General features: G+C 37.9%; 1 protein-coding gene across 2 annotated transcripts in view; it reads left to right on the top strand.

Moving 5' to 3' along the window:
* LOC130921071 (phospholipid-transporting ATPase ABCA1-like) overlaps nucleotides 1-26,658 on the top strand; it is a 66,828-nt gene that overhangs the window by 24,849 nt on the left and 15,321 nt on the right. For both annotated transcript variants that reach the window (XM_057844714.1, XM_057844715.1), the window contains exons 8-27: nucleotides 914-1,003; nucleotides 9,504-9,747; nucleotides 11,099-11,238; nucleotides 11,321-11,437; nucleotides 14,643-14,837; nucleotides 18,458-18,666; nucleotides 18,745-18,921; nucleotides 19,009-19,231; nucleotides 19,342-19,563; nucleotides 20,700-20,904; nucleotides 21,023-21,136; nucleotides 21,231-21,405; nucleotides 21,485-21,616; nucleotides 21,721-21,860; nucleotides 21,976-22,113; nucleotides 24,830-25,059; nucleotides 25,132-25,204; nucleotides 25,305-25,507; nucleotides 26,366-26,417; nucleotides 26,497-26,598. In XM_057844714.1, the coding sequence (XP_057700697.1) occupies nucleotides 914-1,003; nucleotides 9,504-9,747; nucleotides 11,099-11,238; nucleotides 11,321-11,437; nucleotides 14,643-14,837; nucleotides 18,458-18,666; nucleotides 18,745-18,921; nucleotides 19,009-19,231; nucleotides 19,342-19,563; nucleotides 20,700-20,904; nucleotides 21,023-21,136; nucleotides 21,231-21,405; nucleotides 21,485-21,616; nucleotides 21,721-21,860; nucleotides 21,976-22,113; nucleotides 24,830-25,059; nucleotides 25,132-25,204; nucleotides 25,305-25,507; nucleotides 26,366-26,417; nucleotides 26,497-26,598 (3,181 nt within the window). The remainder of the gene's footprint in view (nucleotides 1-913; nucleotides 1,004-9,503; nucleotides 9,748-11,098; nucleotides 11,239-11,320; nucleotides 11,438-14,642; nucleotides 14,838-18,457; nucleotides 18,667-18,744; nucleotides 18,922-19,008; nucleotides 19,232-19,341; nucleotides 19,564-20,699; nucleotides 20,905-21,022; nucleotides 21,137-21,230; nucleotides 21,406-21,484; nucleotides 21,617-21,720; nucleotides 21,861-21,975; nucleotides 22,114-24,829; nucleotides 25,060-25,131; nucleotides 25,205-25,304; nucleotides 25,508-26,365; nucleotides 26,418-26,496; nucleotides 26,599-26,658) is intronic.

Below are 26,658 nucleotides of genomic sequence, written 5' to 3'. Positions count from 1 at the left end.
AGGGAATTTATGAAATAACGGGAGTAATTTTAACAACTTTAACGATTGATTCACAACGTTTAAAGCTGCTGATACAGAATGGGGACTTGAGTTTTCCTGCTTTGAACTGTTAACTTGATACTGAAATAGTCATTTATTTAAGCCTGATAGAATTTTTGTACAATTTTTGTAACTAATGTACGAAACATTAAAAGCAGCTAATAGCTTGGGGGGGGGGGGTGCATCAATGACCGATTTATAGTCGAATTGTAGCCTCTAAATCGTAATCGAATCGTTTGATTCCCACCTCTAGTCATCATCACATTTTGTGTCATTTGGGTAGGCCACAATATTAACATTTGGTATGTTACAAGTGTGGCCAACATGACCCAAAATGTGACATGATATATGTGGACGCCAGGTCTCAATTATATAATAACCTTTTTTTATTACTAATAATTATTCTTAATATATCATTTATAGTTTAATAAAATATCAATAAAAACAAAATTAAAATGAACAAATACAGAAATACACTGTAGTTAAGGGGCTCAATAACATTCTGAAGTTGATAAATTGGGACTAAAATAGCCTTAATAATTAATAAAACATTTTTTTTTAATTCATTTTTTTGTCACAAAATATTTAATAAAAAAAGAGAATAATTGCAGTTTTATATGTTGTAATTTAGATATTTTTCACAAAAAAAAAAAAAGAAGATGATAATTATTTCCTTTTTGTTTTGTTTTTTTAATTGATAGAAGTGTAAAAAAGAAACTAAAGAAAATATTTACTATTAAATGAGTGCCTGGTAATGGTATAAAGAATAGGTTTGAATGATTTTAAGTGCAAATAATCATAAAATGCATTACCATTGCTTAAAAAACTTAATGATTATGTATTGAAACTTAATATATGACTTTGTTCTTTGCAGAAAGATGTAAAGTCGGATCCCAAAGTTGTTCAGGAAGTCTCCGCTGCCACAGATTATCTTCTGGAGAGCCTGGGAGAGCTTGCCGTGGAGGTACTTGAACTATGCTTGAACTAAATGCATACATACACTTCATTGACACGTGAGGCACTGCAGTGCAAACAAGACAAATGAAATATTTGTTTTCAAAGGTCTTTTGTAGCATGCTTTCAAAGTAAGTGACTTTCAAGAATCAGCAGTGGTGACCGTTAGGTTAGAGCTCATTTTATACTAATACGCACACACAACAAATATGCAAAGAATCTGTGAACGCTTCATGTTATGACATGTACAGGCTTAGTTTTTACACTTCCCAACTTCAAGCTACCCGACTTCATGAAGTAAACACATTTTAGAGAAACAACTCAAAAAAAAAAAAAAAAAAAAAAAAAAAAACCTAATCTAAGTGGATGCTTGCTAGCTTGTTCACACAGGAAAAAAAGCTCCTAGGCTTTCACTCTGCTTCGCTGACGAAGCATTACGGTACATCTGCGTGTGTATTTCCTGTCTAATCAGCAGTAACAACAACAAACCGTTTTTCCTGTCACGGTGGCCTATACAAACCTTCAACATTTTTTAATCCTCATAAATCCCACTCTCTTTACTTGACACCGAGTTTGAAGAAAATTATTTGCAAATTGTTTATATAAGGGAAAAAAAGCTCGATAAGATAAACATGTTCTTGCTTAACTTTGTACCACTTTGGCCGTGTTTGGAAGTGTTGCACCAAACAAGGAATGAAAGAGCATCTTTGTTTTGTCAAATAAGTTGAGCTGTGAAGTCTTTGGTTTCAAGCTGATTATGTGAGTGAGGATTAGCTGGTTTGATACAGACTCGCATAATCGAGCGATGCCCTTATGTAAACTTCGCTTTATTTTTTTTACCTGACGCTTATCAAGCCAAAAATGACTTAGGATCGCGCCAAAAAATTTGTTTAAAAAAAAATATATATATCTTTGAATGACGCCTTAATCTCTTATCGTCAAACCATGTTAAATATAAGATATTTATGATACAGTGTGTTTCATATGTAAACAAAATTTTGAATAGTTGTTTTTCTTCTACTTGACAGCACTCTCAAAATGTGTGCTTTATCAAGAGAAAATAACTTGGTCAGTGTTAAGAGAAGCATTGTAATGGAAGGAAATGAAATTCCTCCACAGACAAACAACCAGTCACACTTTTCAGAGACCTGAATTTACTGTACGTTACCATTACGTTCTTGAAATGTGGGAAGAAGCCAGCACAACTGGAAATTGGAACTCATAGCCTCATATAAGCCTGTCGTGATATGCATTAAGTCCATTTATCACACGGTAAATAAAAATGAGGGCGGTCATTTTCCCAGCTGTGATTTATTGCCACGTGCGTGTGTTTGCATATGAGTTGGGGTGTGCCATCTTTGACACCCCACGATTTGATTCGATTACGATTCAGGGTACTACGATTCAATTATTGAACGATGATCATGGTTTTGACGTTGATCACGATTATCAATGCATCATTCATTACTAATAAATAAAGTAGCCAAAAAAATGTATGTCAATTATTTATTTAAAATATCCTAATGATTCAACAGGAATGATGGAAACATGGCCATAAAAGAAAAAGTTGCCCTCAAACTACTTTTTTTTTTTTTTTTTAACAATAAAGTGCAAAAACATTAACCATTTTAAAGGCTGTACTTATTTCTCAACACGCCTATACAACACACAGCTGATTTTGAGATGTTTTTTTTTTCACTAGAAGGAGCAAAAACATTAGCTGTTTCAAACAGCAGTACTTATTTCTCTCAACAATACAATAAAATTTTCACCGGTGGAATGAATTCCACATTTTCTGGAAATAAAGTCTCTTTAGAGATAACACTTCTTTTAACCAATATACTTTGTTTTCACAGATTTCTGAACTATTTCGCATGTTTGTAGTGTTTGTAGTGTACTTAATCCTGGTTTTACACGTTCTGCATCTGGAATAACTTTTGTACACCACCAAAGAACGCACAACTTGACATTGAAATACATGTTAGCGAAGTCGCTAATTAGCATAGCGCTTGGTGCTAATTGAAACATCTCAAAAACAACAACAATAAAGGCTAAACAGTACAAGAGGGTTCTTTTTGACTTACATGGGACTTAGCAACACACTAGGAACATTTTCCAATTAACATGACTTGAACCTACTGCTGGACAACTGAAAGGCAAGGAGGAACGAACTATCTCTCGTCCACTCTCGCTCTAAAAAATAACTTTGCACAGAAGCGCAACCGCTGGTTTCCTGGCTGTCTCATACACAAATTTATTTTCAAGTCTGAAAAGAAGTAAATCTCTCGCTCAGTAACCAGCTGCATCTTTCATAACATTGTGCATCCGTGCGTGCGTGCGTCCATCAAAGGTGTCTGGGCGGCATACGTGTCTTGGATTTCATTCCGCTACTAGCGGCTTTCATAAAGTTATTAGTTATCGCGATGCATCTAATAATTGATTTTTCGGCACAACCTTATATATGAGACTCCAGTTCCTTTTACAGATGTTTATTGGTCATCAACATGTTCAGACATGCAAAAAACCTAAGGAAATACATCTATATTAAACATTATAAAAAGTTAGTATTGCTACATTGAGGTTAACGGAAAAAACACAATGTACTAACCACTTCAGCCTGCTATAAAACATTGGCAGCCTTCTCCAAAATGCAAAATTGCAGTTCAAAAGTCACACTTGAGTCATGAAAACTCACTGGTTTACAGCATTTGCAAACAATGTGAAAACAGAAAAAAATCTATTACTGACACCATATGCATGACGAAAAGAGAAGTGCACTTTTTTTTTTTTTTTACCGTGTAAATCTTACGGTTAGCAGCTTAGCGAACGTATTTCCGGTGAGCGTTTAAAAAAAGCGTTTCTCAACTATTTAAAATTCTGCACTTAGCTAACTTTCAAATGACTCGGTATGCATTGAATATATATTTTTTATAATATTTATTATTTTTAATATAGTTTGTGATTTATTAGGATGTATTGTCACTACACATTAGTGTTTGAACTGATTTTTTAAAAAATTGACAATAATATTGCATATCGGCAACAATTCATGAGACAGTACTAGCCTACTAAAATATGTTATCATGACAAGCCTAGCCTCATGATTGTGAAGTAGAAAGTACTTGTAAGTTTTAAAATGTAAAATGTCAGAAAAATGAATAATCAAGAAAATACAGCTATCTGAAAAATCTTTTTGCATATAACAACAAAACAATTGGACCTCTTTCGTTACCAGACATGAAAATATTACAGTTGTCTGATAATTACTTTTTAACCATTAACCAATATCCAGATATTGTCCAACTCCAAAAATTTGATATCTATATCAAACCAATACCGATATATGCGATCATGGACTTAATATATAATGGCTAATTGCATTGTGATGCCCCACTGGATGTTTAATAATGATAAATATAATAACTTTTTCCAACAGTTTCCAAATAAACATTTGATAAAGAATGGGAACAATTTCAACTGAAATTATGGGAAAAGTGCCCATCTTGCACCATGATATTTATTGTAGAAATCAATTAATTAATCAATTATAATAAGACATCATGCCAATGAGTGCGTTTTGCCCCGACTGACACCTGAACTCCCTGGTTTTTTCATAGACTGGGTCTATTGTGATTCACTTTCATTTGAGTGCTGTCTTCACAAGACTCCTGAAAATGGCTCACAGCATTATAGTTTCTGTATTGTGACTAGATATTGCCATCCAGTGTATTTTTTTAGCTAAAGAAGTTGCTAAAATGTTTCAATATAGTTTGACCAAAGTCTGAGTAAGTTTTACGTGTATTTTGTGCCTTTATTTTGATTGTGAATGCTAGTTCTCTTTGCATTGTTGTGTTAACTGTGTGAGAATAGGGCCTCAGTAATACAGATTAAAGCACTTTTCTTCTTGGTGACATTTTTTGAGAGATATGAGCATTAGTTTTGTAGTATTTTCACTATATGATACTTATGTGTGCTGTGAAAGATGAAGGGCATTTTCTCTCTTCCACTGTGGATTAAAGAAACTACAGCGTCAGTCAAGGGAAAAAACGCACTCGTTGGCTTGATCCTTAGTGAATGTAAAACTCGCCATTGACACCTTGTGGCGTATTTAAATCACTACCTTACATAATTAAAGCGGAACACGTTTTTTTTTTTTTTTTTTTAAAAGAGTGACAGGTGGAATTCTGGCAGCGTGGCCCTGTGACGTCCCCGCCCTGCGATGTGAACAACAATGGCGACCTACTAGTCAAAATAATCTTACAAATTGTATAAAAACAAAAACATCAAGAGGGGCTTCAATATCAATTTATAATAACTTGTACTAAAATGTATCTTTTAAAATGCCTTTACCGGTCGATACTACCCGATAATATCGGACAACCCTACAAAATATTAGTATATCAAATCTCTATATTATTGAACAGTGTACTCCTTCCTTCTTTGATAATATAGTTTAACTTTAATATGATATAATGTCTTTAGAAAAGTAGGTGTAGTTTTGATCATTAAGCATGACATAAATTCTTATCCAGATGATTCTGACTGTTGAAGCTGAGTCATGTAAATGAACTCGAGTAACCTCAGTCAGACTGCTTGGTGGAAGTTATTGTAGTACAAAACAGGCTGCTGAGGTGTGTAGTATGTGCATGTGACTCGTCCAGTCACCCATACTAATATGGCCATTATTTCGCTTGGGATAATGACATTTATTCAATCTTACAAAAAAAATTTGCTGCCCATTGAGACCATTCCACATTTCGGGTCCAGTAGTCCACAGATGACACACTCAATATCCTGCATTCAGAATGCACTCAACAAAGATGCCAAACAAACACACAAATATGCATCCCATTAACACACCAATACCCACACACATACTTTTTCCCCCTTAAAAAAATGTAGAAAGTGCTGATTTCGTGATATGCCAACCACATCCAGAAGAAAAACCTTTCATGTATGTATGTGCACATTACCTTGTGGTTGAATGATGGGAACAAACACAGCATAGAAGTAAATGCCGCAATTTCAACAACTACTGTAAATTGAAAAATGATACAGGGAAGAAAGATTTTTTTTTTTTAAGTTTGTTCTGAAACAACCAGAAAATGTCAGACCAGTGTTTGTGTACATGAGGGCGTACTTGCGTGCTAAGTAGTATTTGTCAGTATAATAGTGTGGAGCCTGCAGAGCTTTGCCTATTAAGAGAATGACCGATAGTAACCTCTCTTTGTTTTAACTCCTCCTGCGGGTTCCAACTCTATCCCATGATTTGCTTCTCTCCCGTCTACTGTACTGTATGTTTGCTTGTGTTTTTCTTCAACCATTACCTCCAACCTGTGTCATTTCCTCAGAGCGCCGGTTTTATCTCATGAACTCAAGTAACCTTTAAGCCATACTCGCCGACACAAAAGCTTCACCCTCTTTTCCGCTTCTTGCTTTGTTACACCAAATTCTTACACCCCCACCACTTCATTCCTTCCCTATCACGAGTTAGTGATGTAATGCAATTAATGCAGAATTGTGGTGGCTTGTTTCTCAACCTGTAGTGAGTGTGGTGGCTGCCCACCAAAGAAAAAAGAAATCTACAAATATTAGAGAGACCAGACCAACCAAACCCGCTATTTTATTTTCGTCTTACTCTCTGTATTTTGGATGAAAATACTCTATATAGTATAGTATTTAGTAAATAGTCATATTTTAGTCATTTCAAATTGTGTTAATACCGATACAATAATGGCAAAGAGCGTACAATAATGCTATGATAGGGTGACCAAACGTCCTCTTTTGCCCGGACAAGTCCTACTTTCACGTAGTGTCCTCGTGGTCTGGGCGGGTTTTATAAATTCATAAAAATGTCCGGTTTTTATGATTTTTTAATGGTTTTTCATGGGACCAATTTGAAGAGAATCCCTCCGACCGCTGGGTGGCAGCAGTTGACATGGCTCCTACGAGAATGGAGGGAAGTAGTAGTTCTTCTTGTTTTTGTTGGCAGTTTACCCCTATCATGAGGCATTACCGCGATCTACTGGGTTGACGATTTGGCCACAATGCCTGAAGTTTTTATTTTATTTTATGATAAATACGTATATAATGGCAACTGTTGACTTCTGTCGGAGCTTTGACTGTAAAATTCCGTTTGGTGTCGCATCGGCGCGCTGCCGATGATTGTAAACTTTTATAGCAAAGTTTGATTTTTGCCTCAGCTAGCTATCAGTAAGCTAAACCGCGCTAGGCATTATGGGAAACGTAGTTTTGAACTGCTACGTTTGGAAACATGCTGATTGAATAGTTTGTCAGTTTATTTCGGTTTTTGTTTGTGTGCAATCTAGAACATTGAATGACAACATCAATTGAATGGGAATAACAATTTGTCAAGGACAATTGTCGTGATAGTAATTTATAAAAATGTTTAGTTGGCACATAGCCTACTGTGTGTATGTGTATTGACTGGACTACATTTCTATGGGTCTGCATTTTATATATATAAATATATATATATATATTTTTAAAAGTCATTATTTATTTTTTTTCAAACTGCATTTTTCCATCCAGAGTTAGGGGGCACACTTTAAATATATTAAAGTGATATAGGCATCTTTGAGTGAACTTCGAGTAAAATTCAAGTATCTTGAGGCCGGGCTGAGGCTGGGCTGAGTGTTCTCTTTTTTAGAAATCAAAATATGGTCACCCTATGCTATGAAGTAAATCAATAGAGACATATATGCTTTCAAAAACATACTTCAATGGCTGCACAATAATACAGAGGGAAATTGTGGGCAATTCAACAAGCAAACAGCAGCTTTAGTGGCACTGGTCCAGCGGTGAAAACGAACGCTAATAGCGAGCTAACAGGGGGAGGCATTGACGAGCCTGCGCCATTTACCGTTTGTCTGCCTTCTTGAAATGTTAACTGGTGTTCACCCTTGCTTCCCAACGTAAAAGCAACGCTCAAAACTCATAGAAAAAAAAGCGCTGGCGTGATGTCAAACAAGTCCGAGTGCAACAAAGAAAAGCGAACTGTTCATATACTGTAGTATAATGAAATAACAAGTATGCATGGCAATTACTGTAAAAATCCGTCAGATTAATTAGACCTTAAAAATAACCAAATTTAAGGACAAATATTATATTCTACTGACCATCAATGGTGAGAGGTGGCAGACGAGACACTGTTACGCGACTTTAAGAAAAAACAAAAAAACGTCGACGAGAAAAAAACATTGTAAGGGACACGCGCTTTTAAGTCAAAATCACGTAAATTGGGTACGTCGTAATCCGGGGACTACCTGAACATTATTTTCAATTAATTAAACTCACCTGGACGCCATGAACTGTATGTCAAAAGTTTACCAAGAGTTTAAGATGACACTCACCACGCTGAATGCTAATGCTAACGCAAACGCTTTGCTAACTCTACAAGTTACATTTAGTGTGTGATGATCTCCCAGCACAGACCTTTAAAGGCTAAAGCAACAGCAGCATGTCAAGCCAAGATATGAAAACAAAACTTACGATGCAGCACCCGACACATGTGTTACACAAAAGGAGCCTGGAGTGGACACATCCTTACTCACCGGCCAGTGAATAAGCGCGTGTGTTCAGCACGTCACAGGAGTGACACGACCAAACATTGCTATGATGCGTGCTAACTACACATACGATAAGAAAATGTCACGTATTGTAAACATATGACGGAAACTGTGGCTTTTGTTATCTTCTCAGACAAAAACTGGCATCCATCTTGTTATGTTTTAGTCTCCCAAAAAACACTGGACCAGAAGAATGCGACACTTGCTTATTTTCCATATTTTTCTAGCATAATAAACAACAGAAACAACAAAACCCTTTGCTAGTAGAATATGTCCATAAAAATGCTAATTATATCCCCTGACACTTGGTAATACTATACATTTAGAACCTTACTTGGTGAAAAATTCCAGTGTGCGTTGGTTTTTAAACACTGCAATAAGAATAATGAGCCCTAGACATGATGTCGTGCCCTTCAACAAATTACTTTCACTCATAAATAATAAAAGTGCGGTTGGCAAACAGGCCTTTTAAAGATTATCAATAGTATGTACGTGTCACACTAACCTACGAATGTTATCAGAGCTTACCCTCTAGAGAACAGCAGATAAGACCGAAGATTTATCGCAGTCTGTCTGTCTGCTAAGTATCTCCACCCTGCAGACCACACGCAAATGCGCACACACAACGCCATGTCTGGAATACCACTCATAGTGCCGCTTATGACCACCAGTAACTTCAAACCAGTCTCGCAGACAGCCTATGTTGTGACACTTGATACTGCGCACTTGCTGTTACAGGGCATCTGATTTTCACGACATTACATGAGATGCGAATGAACTCGAGCATAAATGTGTTTTGAAAACGTTGGTTGACTGTGCTCTGTTCCTGGAAGGTGATTTGACAATGAACATTAAGATTCTGAATACTGGAAACAATGATATTTGATGATCACATCTAACATATTGTGTCACTCTCTCTAGCTTGCTAGCATGAAGAGTTGGAAAGATATGCGCAAGGAGATCCTTTATCTGACTGCCAATGCCACGGGCTCTCCGAATCAGATGTACCAAGCTGTATCACGTATTGTCTGCGGCCACCCAGAAGGAGGCGGCCTCAAAATTAAGTCTCTCAATTGGTATGAGGATAACAACTACAAGGCTCTGTTTGGAAACCATGGCAATGACAGCGACAATGAGCCCCTTTCCAGCTATGACAACTCATCCAGTAAGTGTCCACAGGTGTTGTGAATGAAAGGCATAGACTTTATAATGTATTGACGAGGGGCTGATAAATAGGGGGGCTGTATTGTTGGCAAGGCCGTCAAAGCTGACTGATTGTGATCACAGACAAAAAGCTTTTTTCGTTGAAAATTCTTGTGAATAAATGCTTAAATCCCTGAATTCTTTATAGATATGGACGTAAAACAGCCTCGATTCTTGGTTAAAAGCAAAAAAACCCCAGTGCATTTAACATTTATTTTACGTAAATATGTCGAAGCACAATGCTAGTCCGTTAGTAAATGTAGCTAGCGGCCGCCTAATGTAAACAGCTTTTTCGGTGAAAATTCTTGTGAATAAATGCTTAAATCTCCGAATTCTTTATAGATATGGATGGAAAACAGTCTCGATTCTTGGTTAAAAGCAAAAAAAAACAAAAGCAAAAAAATCGTTAGCATTTATTTTACGTAAATATTGCAAGCTATCATGCCAATGCAGTAGTGGCTAATTTCTCCCATTGATTTTTTTCACAACGTTTCAAAATGCATGCATGGTATGAAAATTATAATAATTATCATATTTTTCGGACAATAAATCGCACCTGAGTATAAGCCGCACCAGCCCCAAAATGCGCAATGGAGAGGGGGAAAAAAACATATAAGTCGCTCCGGAGTATGAGTTGCATTTTGGGGGGAAATTTACTTTGATAAAATCCAACACATTGAACAGATATGTCATCTTGAAAGGCAATTTAAAATAAAAATACAATATAGAACAACATGCTGAATAAGTGTACAGTATGATGTTACATGATGCATGAACAACGAAATGCGAACGTGGCCGGTATGTTAATGTAACATAGCTATTAAGAGTTATTCAGATAACTATAGCATAAAGAACATGCTAACAAGTTTACCAAACCATCAGTGTCACTCCAAAACACCAAAATAACATGCGAAATGATATAATAATGTGTTAATAATTTCACACATGTCGCTCCAGAGTATAAGTCGCACCCCCAGCCAAACTATGAACAAAACTGCAGCTTATAGTCCGAAAAATACGGTACCTTGAATCCTCGAACAAATCACTCCTGAGACAATCCTTCCTGTTTGTATGCGGTAGAGCTTTCGTACTTTTTCAACAGAAATCCGGTGTTAGATTGCTGCGTGTGTGTGTTTGTGAATAGCTCTGCTTGATGTGGGTGGCCCGCTACTTGAATGCGAGGCGCAGTGCATGACCGATCTGACCCGTCAATACATTATGAAGTCTGTATGAAAGGTTTGAAATGAAGTGATTACTGTATATGATATATATTACGGTATATGTTATATGCTTTGCTGCTTTTCTTTCTCAAGCTCCTTATTGCAACACCATGATGCGAAGACTTGAGTCCAGCCCCATTTCGAGGATGATATGGAGAGCCCTGAAGCCTCTGCTTGTGGGAAAAATCCTGTACACTCCAGATACTCCAGCTACACAGAGAATAATCCATGAGGTAAAATAGACACTTTCTACTGACTTTCTACTGAACCCATGCCTACTGAATGGTGATTCACGTGTGGGATTGTACGCTCCAGGTTAACAAGACCTTCCAGGAGCTCGGCCTGTTGAGGGACCTTGGTGGAATGTGGGATGAGATGAAGCCCAAAATCTGGAACTTTATGGAGAAGAGCGAAGAAATGGATTTAGTCAGGGTGAGTGTACTGCACTTGCTAATGTGTTCACATAGCATTCCTCAACTTGTGACAGCAATCAATGTCATTAAGTGTTTAAATACATTCAGCATCAGTCCCCTACTTAAACACACCAACTTACAGGCACTACAAATCCTGCTTTGTTGTGCACTCATATTGCAGCTGTTTTAAATAAACAAACTCCCCCATACAAGTTTATTTTCTGGCTCTATGAAAAAAAAGGCGGGCAGAGTGGTCTTCTTTGCACTCCGGGTAAACAGGAGAAACAAACATAAGATGCTTATTAAACAGAAATCCAATTCTCAACCCATTTTAGTATATTGCTTTCTGACTAATCATTCTAAGCGCTTAGCCATTGTAATTCTCACACACTTATCTATCCTACTGGATTTGCAATAAGCCTTGCACGGTGCAAAACTATACCTCCTTAAAACTAGTTGAATTCCATTGTTTTCCGTGTAAATCTATTAGAAATAATTAAAGTATCTCCCAGTGCTTCAAGTAAATTTTACTCAGATTTCTTAAAAGCTAGGAAAAATATATAGGCCATAGACTTCATGATGATATTGATGGGTCAGATTCCACCTTCACTGTGCCACGCCTTCAAGTAGGGGGCCATCCCACAATCCGCTTCAGTTATTAGCAGTCAGTCGCAGCCACACATGCAGCGATCCAAGGAAGGATTGTCTCGGAGTCATTTGTTTGAGGATTCAAGGTAATAATTATATTTTTCAAATTTTCATCATAAAAAGCTCTTTGTTGTAAGGCTGCCGCCACATTGTCTAACAGACTAGCATCAGTCTTCAACATATTTACGTAAAATAAATGTTAACTCTTTGTTTCTTTACTCTTTTAACAAGGAATCGAGACAGTTTTACGTTCAGCTCTATAAAGAATTTGGGGATTTAAGCATTTATTCACAAGAATTTTCAACGTAAAAAGCTCTTTGTTGTAAGGCTGCCGCCACCTTGACTGACAGACTATTCGACATATTTACGTACAGTAAATGTTACCTGCACGTTTATTTTTTTAATTTTTTAAATTTTTTTATTTTATTTTTTTTTTTTGCTTTTAACCAAGAATCGAGGTGGTTTTACCTCCATATCTATTAAGAATTCAGGGATTTAAGCAATTATTCACAAGAATGTTCAACCGGAAAAGCTCTGTTTACATAAGGCGGCCGCTAGCTACATTTACAAACAGACTAGCATTGTACTTCGACATGTTTATGTAAAATAAATGTCAACTGCATGTTTTTTTTTTTTTTTTGCTTTTAACCAAGAATCGAGACAGTTTTACGTCCATATCTATAAAGAAGTCAGGGATTTAAGTATTTATTCACAAGAATAAATGAAAAAAGCTCTTTGTCTGTGTCAGCTTTGACGGCCATGCCAACAATGCAGGCACCCTACTAATCGGCCCCGCACCCCGTGACCCCGTCAATATATTTTGAAGCCTATGTCTCGGCCTTCATTAAACTGAAAAAAAGCTTGACAGCCTTATCTCAAGCAATATATTTTGTATATATAATCTTTTTATAAAAGTTTTAAACACATTTTAAGTAACATTTTGTGTATAATAAGCAAAAATCACTTAAACTCAGCAGCAAATTAAGGAAATTAAATCTTTAATAAAAGACTCAAATCACTCATATCAAGAAACAAATCAAGTACAGTATACTCAATCTTTAAAAAAAACAAAAACAAAAAAAAAAAAAATACTAAACAGTCACTCGAAGCAACATGTTGCTTAGAAAAGCACAAAATAACTAATATTCTAAAATTCTAAGCAATAAATCCAGGAAATTAAACCTTAAAAAAGCCTAAATCACTCATTCTAATCTCTCAGAACCACTCCTTTAAATCGTGACATAATCTGAAACACCTGTTTTCTAAGAATAAAATTCTTATGTGTTACTTGTTTTAACATTAAAAAAGCAATTCTGTTCGGAGGTTTGGGATGAACTGTTCAAGTTATTTTGGAGGTTTTTTGTTGTTGTTGTTTTTTAAACGTGTGTGTGGGGGGGTAAGTGTGTCAGAAATATTCTTAATTCATTCATTCATTTTCCATGCCGCTTTTCTTCACGAGGGTCGCGGAGGTGCTGGAGCCTATCCCAGCCAACTACGGGCAGTAGGCAGGGGACACCCTGAACTGGTTGCCAGCCAATCACAGGGCACAAGGAGACATACAACCATTCACGCACACACTCATACCTACGGACAATTTAGAGTGTTCAATCAGCCTACCATGCATGTTTTTGGGATGTGGGAGGAAACCGGAGTTCCCGGAGGAAACCCACGCTGGCACGGGGAGAACATGCAAACTCCACACAGGATGGCCGAAGCCCGGGATTGAACCCTTGATCTCAGAACTGTGAGGCAGATGTGCTAACCACTAAGCCACAGATGTGCTAACCACTAAGCCACCGTGCCGCCTATTTTTAATTTAAAAATAGATATTGTTCAAAACATTATTTCAAAGCAACATTTTCTTGATTCAGGTGAAAAATGACCTACTTTTAGATGTATGGGCTTGATAAGGACAAATAGCGATACTTACTTAAATTAAGTGCCATAATCTTACACATTAATCTGTTAATTTGTCTGTAACACTCAAAATAATACGGAGAAGATTATTTGACTAGATTTTAAGAAAAATAATCTCATTAAGATGTTATAAATTTGGTGTATATGTAACTTATAGCTGATGGTTTAGCAGCAAAATGCAGCCAATCACATACAATCATGTTTATATTACATTAATTTTTTTCTTTCAAATATGATGTCTCCTACTCAAATGGATGCTATTGTAGTGGTTTCTTAACAGAGTCACCATCAGCACTGCCACCCAGTGGTCAAATACTTAATCGTTTTAAGTCAACACTACAGAAAAAAATAGCAATTTCAAATAGGCTTTCATTTTTTTTTTTTTTTTTAAAGTGATATACAGCAGGTTACCTAATATGTATACCTTAACACATTTTATGTGTAAAATTAATGACCATTTAATAGAATGTTTTTCAGTAGTCCTGTATTTTTTTTTTATTATTAATAATTCGACAATAATATGTATTTTCAATAAATAATGTGGTCTAAATATTTTTGGTCAAAATTGTATAATTTGATGGACATCTTTCCTGTTAAAGCCTGTACAGCTTTGAAAGTCTGTTTCAACCAACATAATAAATAATCAAATTTTTCTGCAGACGCTGCTCCAAAATAACGCCAGTGCCAGTTTCTTGAACACCCAACTCAGTGACACTGAGTGGCGGGTGTCCGATGTGTCACGCTTCCTTTCCAAATCTTCAGATGACCAAAAATCAGCAGGATCACTATACACTTGGAGGGATGTCTTCAATGAAACTGACCAGGCCATCCAGACCATCACACGCTTCATGGAAGTAAGTACTGCACATTATAAGAGTTACAATATAAAGGTGCACAATGTAAGATTTTAACTTCAATTAATCGTGAAATGGCCATAATATTTAAAAGACATTAAAGAAACATGTTTTTTAGAAATACTTCCAAAACATTTCGTAATGGTGAAGCAGAGATTTTGCCATTTTAAAATAAGATTCACATGTCGCAAGACCCGTTTCCAATCTTTGTCCGGGTTGCCACAGCTCTGTACCCCCCGTAACCTAGGGCTGCGCCAACTTTGACAGCCTGAATTATGTCCACCACTCAAGCAAAAACAACACGTTGTTACGACTCTCAAAGGCTTCCAGATGACAAGAGAAGCAAAACAAGGATATGCATTAATTTGGGGTGGTTATGCCACGTCATTCAGCATGTGCATCCTTTGACCAACGCTACGCTATTTAGCATATGGATCCAATGACCGGGGCAAAGATGCAACCCCTAGCAAAAAGTATGGAATCACCAGTCTCGGACGAGCACTCACTCAGAAATTTTATCAGGTAGAACAAACTCAGATAAAAAGCTTGAAAAAATAATGAATTAGTTCAAAAGTGCAACTCTTTAGCAATCAGAAACTCTAAAAGAAATGAATAAAAAACATTGTGACGGTCAGTAAATGTTACTTTTATAGAGCAAGTGCAGGGAAATATATATGGAATCACGCCATTCTGAGGGAAAAAAATGGACTCATGAGAAACAAAGAAAGAACAATTAAAACACATCTCTAGTATTTAGTAGCACCACGTCTGGCTTTTATGACAGCTTGCAGTCTCTGAGGTATGGACTTGATAAGTATTCGTCATCAATTTGGTGCCAACTCTCTTTGATTGCAGTTGCCAGATCATCCTTGCAGGTCAGAGCCTTGCTGGGGACCATTTTTGTCAATTCCCACCACAGGTTTTCAATAGGGTTGAGATCCAGGCTATTTGCAGGCCATGACATTGACCGGATGAGTCTTTCTCCAAGGAAGGCTTTAACAGTTTTAGCTCTGTGGCATGGTGCATTGCCATCTTGGAAAATTGCATATTTTCAATTAAAAGGATAAGAAGCTGTCTAAAATGTCAAAGTAAACTTATGCATTTATTGAAGATTTAAACACAGCCGTTTCCAGTGCTTTTGACTGACATGCAGCCCCATATCATCAAGGACTGAGGGTATGTTGATATTTTCTTCAGGCAGTCATCTCTGTAAATCTCACTGGAACAGCACCAAACCAAAGTTCCAGAATCATCACCTTGTCCAATGCTCTTGACAACTCCATGCCTCAGAGACTGCAAACTTTCATAAGAGGTGGAGCTACTAAATACTAGAGATGTGTTTTGATTGTTAGTTCTTTGTTTGTTTCTAATGATTCCATATATTTTTCCTCAGCATGGAGTGATTCCATATATATTTCCCAGCACTTGCTCGATAAAAGTAACATTTACTGACCACCACAATGTTTTTTTAAATTAATTTTATTATTTTGCTAGGGGTTGTAGTCTTTACGTGTGTCTGTAGTAGGCGGTAATTCAAATTACAATGAATGGGAGCAATTAAATCATCTTTGTGAGAGGTGTCAATGCATTATAAAATTATATGTTTCTTTGGCAGTGTGCTAATACATTATGCAATGATTTTATGCAGAAATGTGAGAAATTCCAAAAGGTTCAAATACTTTTTCATACCACTGTACCTTCTGCCGAGGACTCGTCGCTTGCCACATCTTTTCCAGCGGGTTCTACAATGTGAAGCGGTATACTGGCAATCCGAAGGGGGAGGGCAGTTTGTGCGAGTCAATATTTTGATCTACTTGCAGTACCACTTTGGGCCATCAATCCTACATTGTGCACCTTTTACGAGCTAAATTTACAAAAACACTCTGTAATTACTATAGCTAGCCAAAGCACAGGTGAACCCATTTTCGCTACTTTACAAATGTGCTCTTGTATTTAGGTCAATATGCAGGGAGAAACTCAATAAGGCAGTAGACTGCCTCCTAATTGACCATTCAGGTCATCTTGTTAACATTGTTTTGAAGTTCTCGGAACCATAATAAGTGAATCGATTCATTACAGTGCAGAGCGGGTCACTGTCTCTGTTTCTGCTCAGTGGGTCAGCAGCATGCCAAGCCTTAGCTAAAGATTCAGCACATGATGTTCTTGACAAACATTAACCAGTGTTGAAAGTTGTGTCTTTGTGTTTCCTAAGGAGGTCACACAATGGATGCTTGCTTTCTCTCGCCACTATGTCAAGGCCAAACAGTTATATAAGAAAAGTCTGTCTTGCTTGTTGTGCTCATACTGCCTTTTGTCCGGGTTTGAACTCACTGGCTTTTCAAACACATGGTGCAACTTAAATCTGTTAAGAGGCTCAGATAGTACTTTGCTAGCACACTGTCTATTTGAAGCTTGCGTGTTTTTCAGGGCACCTTTTGGATCAGTTGGTGTCACAATTATATTATTATGCAGAATTTATTCTTGTGGGTCTTATTAACACTGGTTGCCAGTAGATGTCAAATCTATTTTGACTAGAGCTGGCAGTGAATGATTGTCCTATTACTCAAAATGAATTGGATGTCAATCACTGTTAAATGGTGTTTTTGATATTTTTGTCCTATTACTCAAAATGAATTGGATGTCAATCACTGTTAATGGGTGTTTTTGATATTATAATGAATATATATGTGATATAGGGCTGCAGCTATAGATTTTTTTTTTAGTAGTCGATTAATCTATCTACAGTTGGTTCGAATAATCGTATAATCGAATTAGGAACATGTAGCCCATTGCAGAATAAATTTTAGGAGATATAAAACAAATGCTTGTTAAGATTGCACTTTTAAAGGAGCATTAAATAGGAATACAAAATAAAATTCCCGAGTGATTTTTTGCAAAATTGCACTTTCATTTAAATTAAAATACCTTCAAAAGGTGAGAAAAAAATTAAATGCTTTTTTTTTTTTTTTTTTTTTTTTTTTAAACAATGCTCTTAACAAATCATTAAAAGACATTCCCACAAGAAACGGCTAAATATAGGCTACCTATAAATTAAATTACGAATGAATTTTTTTTTTTTTTTTTTAGCCCAAACAAAAACGTTAGCTTATGCTGGTCTTCACAGGGAGCAGCTGGATTCAGCCATGTGAAACAAGTTATGTCATTTTCACTCTTGCCACTGGGGGCAGTGTATCCACCCAAAACAATAAAACTAAATGCAAACACTCTCAAAACAAACCATTACAACGCCACTCCAATTAAATGAATACTCGAAGCACCAAAATTTGATTCAAAGCTTTTTTTATATAATCGAATTACTCGACTTTAAATGCAAACACTCTCAAAACAAACCATTACAACGCCACTCCGATTAAATGAATACTCGAAGCACCAAAATTTGATTCAAAGCTTTTTTTTAATAATCGAATTACTCAAGTTAATCAATTAATTGTTGCAGCACTAATATAATAATTTATGTTTTATACATTTTAATAAATGTTCCTTGTTTTGCTAACTACCACAAACCACACACTCTGAATACAATAAATATAACTGCGATGGCAGTGAATGAGTAAGCTTTTGGACCGCTTGCAGTAAACCCCCTTTTACCTCATTTCCAGTGCGTGAACCTTGACAAACTGGAACCAGTGGCAAACGAGGAGCGCTTGGTGAACAAATCCATGGGTCTGCTTGACAACCAGAAGTTCTGGGCAGGCATTGTGTTCCCTGACATCGCCCGTAGCAACAGCTCTGAGCTTCCTCCCAATGTGAACTACAAAATTCGCATGGACATCGACAATGTTGAGAGGACAAACAAAATCAAGGATGGGTAAGAAAGAGAGTTCTCCACATTTTTTGAGGATTTTTATTATTCAAGCTATGAAAGAACTTATTTTATCTCTGGCAGCTACTGGGACCCCGGTCCCAGGGCCGACCCTTTTGAGGACTTGCGCTACATCTGGGGCGGATTCTCCTACCTGCAAGATGTGATTGAACAGGGAATTATCCGAGCTGTGACAGGCAGCAAAGAAAAGACAGGCATTTACATTCAACAGATGCCCTACCCTTGCTACGTAGATGACATGTAAGTGACACCACAATGTGCTGTAGGAACAATTGATTGCATACCAGCTGACATATAAAGTTACGTTTCTTTTTCCCCTTTTTGTAGCTTTCTGCGGGTGATGAGTCGATCAATGCCGCTTTTCATGACATTGGCATGGATGTACTCGGTGGCCATTATCATCAAGGGCGTGGTGTATGAAAAGGAGGCCCGACTTAAGGAGACTATGAGGATCATGGGGCTCAACAACGGCATCTTGTGGCTCAGCTGGTTCATCAGCAGTTTGATTCCACTGCTGATTAGCGCTGGCTTATTGGTTCTGTTGTTGAAGGTTAGTACGAATAAGCTTTTTCTTTTTGTGTAAAGACTGTAATAATTACTATATGTCAATATTTCCCCAATATTTTCATAATCTTTTACATTTCCTGTCCATCCTATCAGACCGGCAACTTGCTGCCTTACAGCGATTCTGGCGTGGTTTTCCTTTTCCTGAGCTCATTCGGCGTGGTAACCATCATGCAGTGCTTCCTTATCAGCACATTGTTCTCTCGTGCCAATTTGGCAGCAGCCTGTGGTGGAATCATCTACTTCACCCTCTACTTGCCCTATGTACTTTGTGTTGCCTGGCAAGACTACGTGGGATACGGAGCCAAAATTGTTGTGGTGTGTTGATTTGAGTCTGATAACACTTCACAACTTTCTCATACAATGGTACCTCTACTTACGAAATTAATTGGTTCTGGAAGTAGTTTCTTAAACTGAAAATTCCATAAGCAGAGATGCATTTCCATGTAAATGCCCTAATCTGTTACAAGCCCCCCAAAATTCAAACGCTTGGATATTATACACATGCAGTAGAGGTCCCTCTTAGCTAATTGGATGCCAGCAAGATGCTAAGCAATAGCCAATGGCAGAGAAGGTATGATTACAGTGCATCACAAAAGTGAGTAGACTCCTCGCATTTCTGCAGATATTTAAGTGTATCTTTTCATTGGACAACACTGACAAAATGAAACTCTGACACAATAAAAAGTAGTCTGTGTACAGCTTATACAATACAGTTTATTTACTTTCCCGCAAAATAACGCAAAATATAGCCATTAATATCTAAATCCCTGGTAACAAAAGTGAGTACACCCCTTAGAAACTACATACATCCCTAAATGTCCAAATTGAGTACTGATTGTCATTTTCCCTCCAAAATGTCATGTGACTCATTACAGAAGTGCAGTTTCTTGTGTGCCGTCTTCAGAAGAGGCTTCCCCCTGGGGTGACAGCCATGCACACCAATTTGAAGTAGAGTATGGCGTATGATCTGAGCACTAACAGGCTGACCCACACCTCTTCAATCTCTGCAGCAATGCTGACAGGACTCCTGTAACAAGTCGAATGACATTTTGGAGGGAATATGACAAGCAGTACTCAATTTGGACATTTAGGAATATGCATTTTTTCATCGGGGTGTACTCACCTTTGTTGCCAGGGGTTTAGATATTAATGGCTATATTTTGAGTTATTTTGAGGGGAAAATAAATTATTATATACGCTGCACACAGACTACTTTTCATTGTGTCAAAGTTCCATTTTGTCAGTGTTGTCCCTGGTACCTGTGAGTAACAGTCCATACGGTATTTTTGCCTTTCGTATCCTGAAATTTATCTCATAACAAGAGGCAATATTTTCACATTCAGGCATATCGTAACCTGAAAATTCTGTATGTAGAGACGTTCGTAAGTAGAGGTACCACTATTATATTCTCTGTGTATTAACTCTTGTATGTTTTTCCATTCTCCTCCCAGAGCCTGCTGTCTCCGGTAGCTTTTGGATTTGGTTGTGAGTACTTATCCCTATTTGAGGAGCAAGGTGTGGGAATCCAATGGTCCAACTTGCTGGCAAGCCCCCTGGAGGAGGACAGCTACAATCTGACCACCTCCATCTGTCTCATGCTCTTTGACGCTGCGCTCTACGGAATCATGACATGGTACATTGAAGCCGTGTTTCCTGGTGAGTCTACACAGGCAGTAGTCACTATTTGAATATTTCAATGCAAATCAGCTGCTGAAAAAAAAAAACGAACATGGTTGAAAACTCACAAGAGGCTATCTAAATATTTCCATCACAGGCCAGTATGGAATTCCCAGGCCTTGGTATTTCCCTTTCACCAAGACATACTGGTGTGGCGAGAAACAGAACAAGAACATATCGACTCCATTGTCCAAGAAAGGAAATGCTGATGGTATGTTTGTTTCTCAGTTGTCCTCAGATGTGAAAATCAAACTATTAAATTTAATTAAATATTAAATTAAAAATAAATGAAATTGTGTCTCTAGCCATTTGCATAGAGGAGGAGCCAAACCACATAGACCCAGGTGTTTACATTGAGAATCTGGTCAAGGTTTACAGTCACGGAAACAAGCTGGCAGTGGATGGTCTCTCTTTGAGATTCTATGAAGGACAGATTACGTCCTTCCTGGGACACAATGGCGCCGGCAAGACCACAACAATGTAAGGCAGCACACACACAAGAAAAACGTTCCCATTTGAGAAGGCAATTTACAATTTTATCCCTGTTTATTTTTGCCAGGTCAATCCTAACAGGGTTATTCCCACCCACTTCAGGAACAGCCTACATTTTAGGCAAAGACATTCGTTCAGAGCTTAGTACCATCAGGCAGAATCTGGGTGTCTGCCCACAACACAATGTGCTTTTCAGCATGTACGTATTATCGAAAATTTGATTGTACTGCCAAACTTTTTATTATTTCTGGAAATGATCTAACAATATGGCACTGTTTTATGTTGTGGATGATGTGAATGCAGGTTGACGGTAGAAGAGCACATCTGGTTCTACGCTCGCCTGAAGGGACTTCCTGAGGAGATTGTGAAAGCCGAGATGGAACAAATTGTAAATGATGTCGGATTGCCTCATAAGCGAAAGTCACGCACCAGCACGCTCTCTGGTCAGCACAATGTATTTCTTGTTTTGGTTTAAACTTGTTTTAATCTTTTGGTCGATCAACAAGAAATGCCGGTAAATGTATATTAATGGTACTCCTCCCGTTGCTTTCAATTCAGGTGGAATGCAGCGGAAGTTGTCAGTGGCCTTGGCTTTTGTTGGGGGCTCAAAGGTTGTTATCTTGGATGAACCCACAGCTGGTGTCGACCCTTATGCACGCAGGGGCATTTGGGACTTGCTTCTTAAATACCGACAAGGTAAAGAAAAACTAACCCATAAGTGCATGATATTAAATGCCACGAAATGAACAATCTGGATTAGGTCCACAGGATCAAACCATTACATAAACACTATTAAGTGTTTTTAGCCCTGATTTAAAAGAGCTAACAGTTTGAGCATACTTCAGACGTTCGGGTAACTTGTTCCAGAGGTGAGGAGCATAATAACTAAATGCTGCCTCACCCTGCTTGGTTCTTGTTCTTGGAACATGCAGAGGACCGGTTCCAGACGACCTTAGGGGTCTAGATGTCTCATAGGACTCTAACAAGTCAAGCATGTATTTTGGTCCAAGGCCATTAAGTGTTTTGTAGACGAGCAGTAGTATTTTATAGTCTATCCTTTGACTTACTGGAAGCCAGTGTAGCGATTTCAAAACTGGTGTAATGTGGTCCAGCTTCCTTGTATTAGTGAGGACTCTGGCTGCAGCATTCTGTACCAGCTGCAACTTCCTGACTGATTTTTTTATCAAGACCTGTAAATATACCGTTGCAATAGTCCAATCTGCTGAAAATGAATGCATGCATAAGTTTTTCCATGTCTTGTTGAGTCAGAAGCCCCTTAATTCTGGTTATATTTTTTAGGTGGTAATAAGCGGATTTAGTGACAGACTTTAAATGGCTATCAAATTTTAGGTCTGAGTCAATAATTACGCCAAGGTTTCTGACTTAATTTGTAGCTGTAAGTGACATTGTGCTAAGTTCGCTGCTTATCTTTGACCTTTCCTTTTTTGGCCCAAAAATGATCACCTCTGTCTTCTGCACATTTAACTGGAGAAAATTCTGGCACATCCATTCATTGATTTGATGAATGCATTTGCTCAGGGTGACTAAGGGACTATAATCATGTGGGGACACAGAAATGTACAGTTGTGTGTCATCTGCATAGGCGTGATAGGAGATGTCATACTGTTCCAGCTCTGTTCTTAATTGAAGCGATAATGAAAGTGCAAATATAATTTGAATTTTATTCAGTGTTCCAATGTAGACCTATGCATTTTGCTAAAATTTGTTATTGTATTAAAAAAATAAAAAAAATCTTAAATAGCATTATTATGTGAATTTACAATCATATTTTGAAAATTTTCGACTATATACAACAATATGGAAAAGCAGATAATGAGAAATTAGTCTTTTAATCTGCCGTTAAGCCACGCCTGTCATTATAGAGCTCTAGCGTCCCCAGCTGGAGGATGACGTCGGCAGGGTCACGATTTCAGCTGATTTAGAATTCAGCCAATTGAGAGGAAAGATTACGACACAGAGCAGCAAAATGTCATGATTGTTTCAATCTCTCCAATATTTTTACAGGCTATTCTTTTTAGTATTATATATAGTATTTACAATAGTATATATATAGTATTTTTCCCCAATTGCTAAATAAATGGTATGGTCACGACAAATAACAGTCGTGTGCTAAATGAAATATGAAATATTAAAAATACATTTATTCAGTACGACAGGGAAAATTACTACATAATGGTCCAAACTATCAACTTCTTGCACATCCCAAATAAATTTTATGCTACTGGATTTAGTCCGGCTTTTGTCATTTTCCTGCCCTGGCTTCAGAGAGCGTAAACAAAACAGGAGGCGTGACAGCTAGCCGACGTGCTAACCCGAATTGAGCGGCGTTTTCAAGTCTTATTCAACCGTTTCGAAAACGAAAAAGCACACAAAACTACCACAGATCACATTACACGACGGCGGGGCTGACTGTCTTCACCGACAATTTGCGGCGACAAGTTACAGCTCGCAGTTGCGTGCTGGAGTGTTCGTTGAGGGGGAAGCATCTGGAGAATGACCGACGAGCGGCTGTTCCAATCTTTTTCGCCTTTCTAAAATGAAAAAAAAAATCTCAAAACTACCCCAATTCATGTCACAAATGGCAGCAAGGGTGACTGCCTTCACCGATCGCCGGTGAGCAAGCTCGTCGTTCCCCTGCTGTGGGTAGGTGCTCGTTGGAGAATGACCGCCGGACAAACTGCCCGACGTCGGAGGTGTGGCTGCTTGAGCCCAACCTGAGGATAGCGGTTTATTGTCTATTCTCTTTTTGCTATCATAGGCACTTTAAAACAAAAAACAATATGGCATGCTTTTACTTACTGTAATCTAGTAGCAGCAATCTTGACAGGAAAATGAGACAGGAGGACAGACAGAAACACACACACTTTCATACTTGTGTAGTGCAATATACATTCAGCTAAACATTACTGTCTGTCGTTGTGTTGTACATGAAAGTGTGCAGACGAAGGAAATGAGGACGTGTGAATGTTTCAAGACTGCATGTTTTATTTGAAAATCCACTGCAATCCTTCCAAATACAATAAAATTTTAAGTACATCATGAGATAATACACTTACTCATGACATTATGCAATTTGTGTCCAAGGATGGCTGGGCAAAAGCTGCTGTTCTTGTTAAGACCCGTGGGAGGAAGCTGAAATGCAGAGGGAACTACGGCAGCTAAGATAAAATTTTAACTAATTTAAACCAAAGGTTTTCAAATAAACCGAAATGGTGCGGTTTTCAAAATCGATAGTACCGATTTGAACATTTTTAACATCGTTTCACCCCGAAAAGTCGGTTTTGGTTAAAAATCGATTAATTGAACAGCCCTAATACGAGTATATGCGTATGGTTAGATGAAAACATTGTCACTGATATCACTCTAAAACAAGATTTGCATCCTCTGTCAGGCCGCACCATCATCCTATCCACCCATCACATGGATGAGGCCGACATTCTCGGTGACCGCATCGCCATCATCTCCCACGGCAAGCTATGCTGTGTAGGGTCCTCGCTCTTCCTGAAGACTCAACTGGGCACTGGCTACTATCTGACTCTGGTCAAGAGAGATTACGACCTAGCACTGCAGTCCTGCCGGAATTCTGCTAGTACTGTCTCTTACAGCAAAAAAGCCGAGAAGGTAAGTCGGCTTGCATTTGTTGCACTTACAATGTGTCTAGCTTCATTTTACTAAGTTAATTCATTCAATTAGGAGGATAGTGTGTCTGAGAGCAGTTCAGATGCAGGCCTTGGCAGTGAACCAGAGAGTGAAACCACCACCATTGGTAAAAAAAAAAAAAAAAAAAAAAAAAAGCTCAGTTTTAAGCACGCTTTGATGATTTTCTAGGAAACTAAACCAGTGTTTCTCACTTCTCTTGCTTTCAGATGTTTCCCTCATTTCCAACGTGATATTCAAGCACGTGTCAGAGGCTCGACTGGTGGAGGATTTGGGTCACGAACTTACTTATATCTTGCCCTACCAGTCAGCTAAAGATGGAGCCTTTGTGGAGCTCTTCCATGAACTTGACGACCGCCTCACCGACCTGGGAATATCAAGCTATGGAATATCTGATACCACTCTAGAGGAAGTAAGGAGCTTTTTTTTCCTCCAGCCTTAATATTATTGTCCACAATAAAATGTTGAATGCATAGACTTCATAATGTATTGACAGGACACAGAGCCAATAAATAGGGGACCTGCATTGCTCGCGAAGCCATCAAAGCTGACCAAGTGGAATCACAGACAGAGCTTTTTTTCGTTGGAAATTCTTGTGAATAAATACTTAAGTCCCTGAATTCTTTATAGATATGGACGTAAAACAGTCTCGATTCTTGGTTAAAAGCAACAACAAAAAAAGCGTGCAGTTAGCATTTATTTTACGTAAATATGTCGAAGTACAATGCTAGTCTGTTAGTAAATGTAGCTAGCGGCCGCCTTATATAAACAGAGCTTTTCCGGTGAAAATTCTTGTGAGTAAATGCTTAAATTCCCGAATTCTTAATAGATATGGACATAAAACAGTCTCGATTCTTGGTTAGCAAGAAAAAAAGCGTGCAGTCAGAACTTATTTTGCGAACTATGATGCCAATCCAGTAGCGGCTAATTTCTAAATACGTTTCAAAATGTATGCATGGTACGAAAAATATAACATTTACCTTGAATCTTCGAACAAATCACTCCTGAGACAATCCTTCCTGTTTGTATGCGGTACAGGTTTTGTACTATTTCAACAGAAATCCGGCATTAGAACGCTGTGTGCGTGTGTTTGTGAATAGCTCCTCTTGATGTGGGCGGCCCCCTACTTGAATTCGAGGCGCAGTGCATGACCGATCTGACCCGTCAATACCATTATGAAGTCTATGGTTGAATGATAAACAAAGGTGATTCGAAAACTTGACTAAATAATGAGCCTGATATGATAGTCTCCTAATGTCTTATCTTTTAGATTTTCTTGAAAGTAGCTGAGGACAGTGGAGTTGATTCTGTAGAACTTTCAGGTGAGATTACTGATTAAATGGCATTATACACAAAACTGCGGAAGGTAATATGAATTCATGCAATGGTTTGTTCCTGCAGACGGAGTAGTGCCTACGAGACGTCGCCGACATGCGTTCGGAGACCATCAGAGCTGCTTGAAGCCCTTTACTGAAGACGACTTTGATTTTAATGACTCTGAAGGTAAACCAGAAGTGCAATTACAGAAAAAGTCTAATGAATAAAAACAAAAAATGTAATGAC

This window comes from Corythoichthys intestinalis, chromosome 8 (genome assembly GCF_030265065.1).
Source record: "Corythoichthys intestinalis isolate RoL2023-P3 chromosome 8, ASM3026506v1, whole genome shotgun sequence".
Lineage (NCBI taxonomy): Eukaryota > Metazoa > Chordata > Actinopteri > Syngnathiformes > Syngnathidae > Corythoichthys > Corythoichthys intestinalis.
Note: the sequence above shows the minus strand (reverse complement) of the source record. Positions and strands in the feature narration are given on the sequence as shown.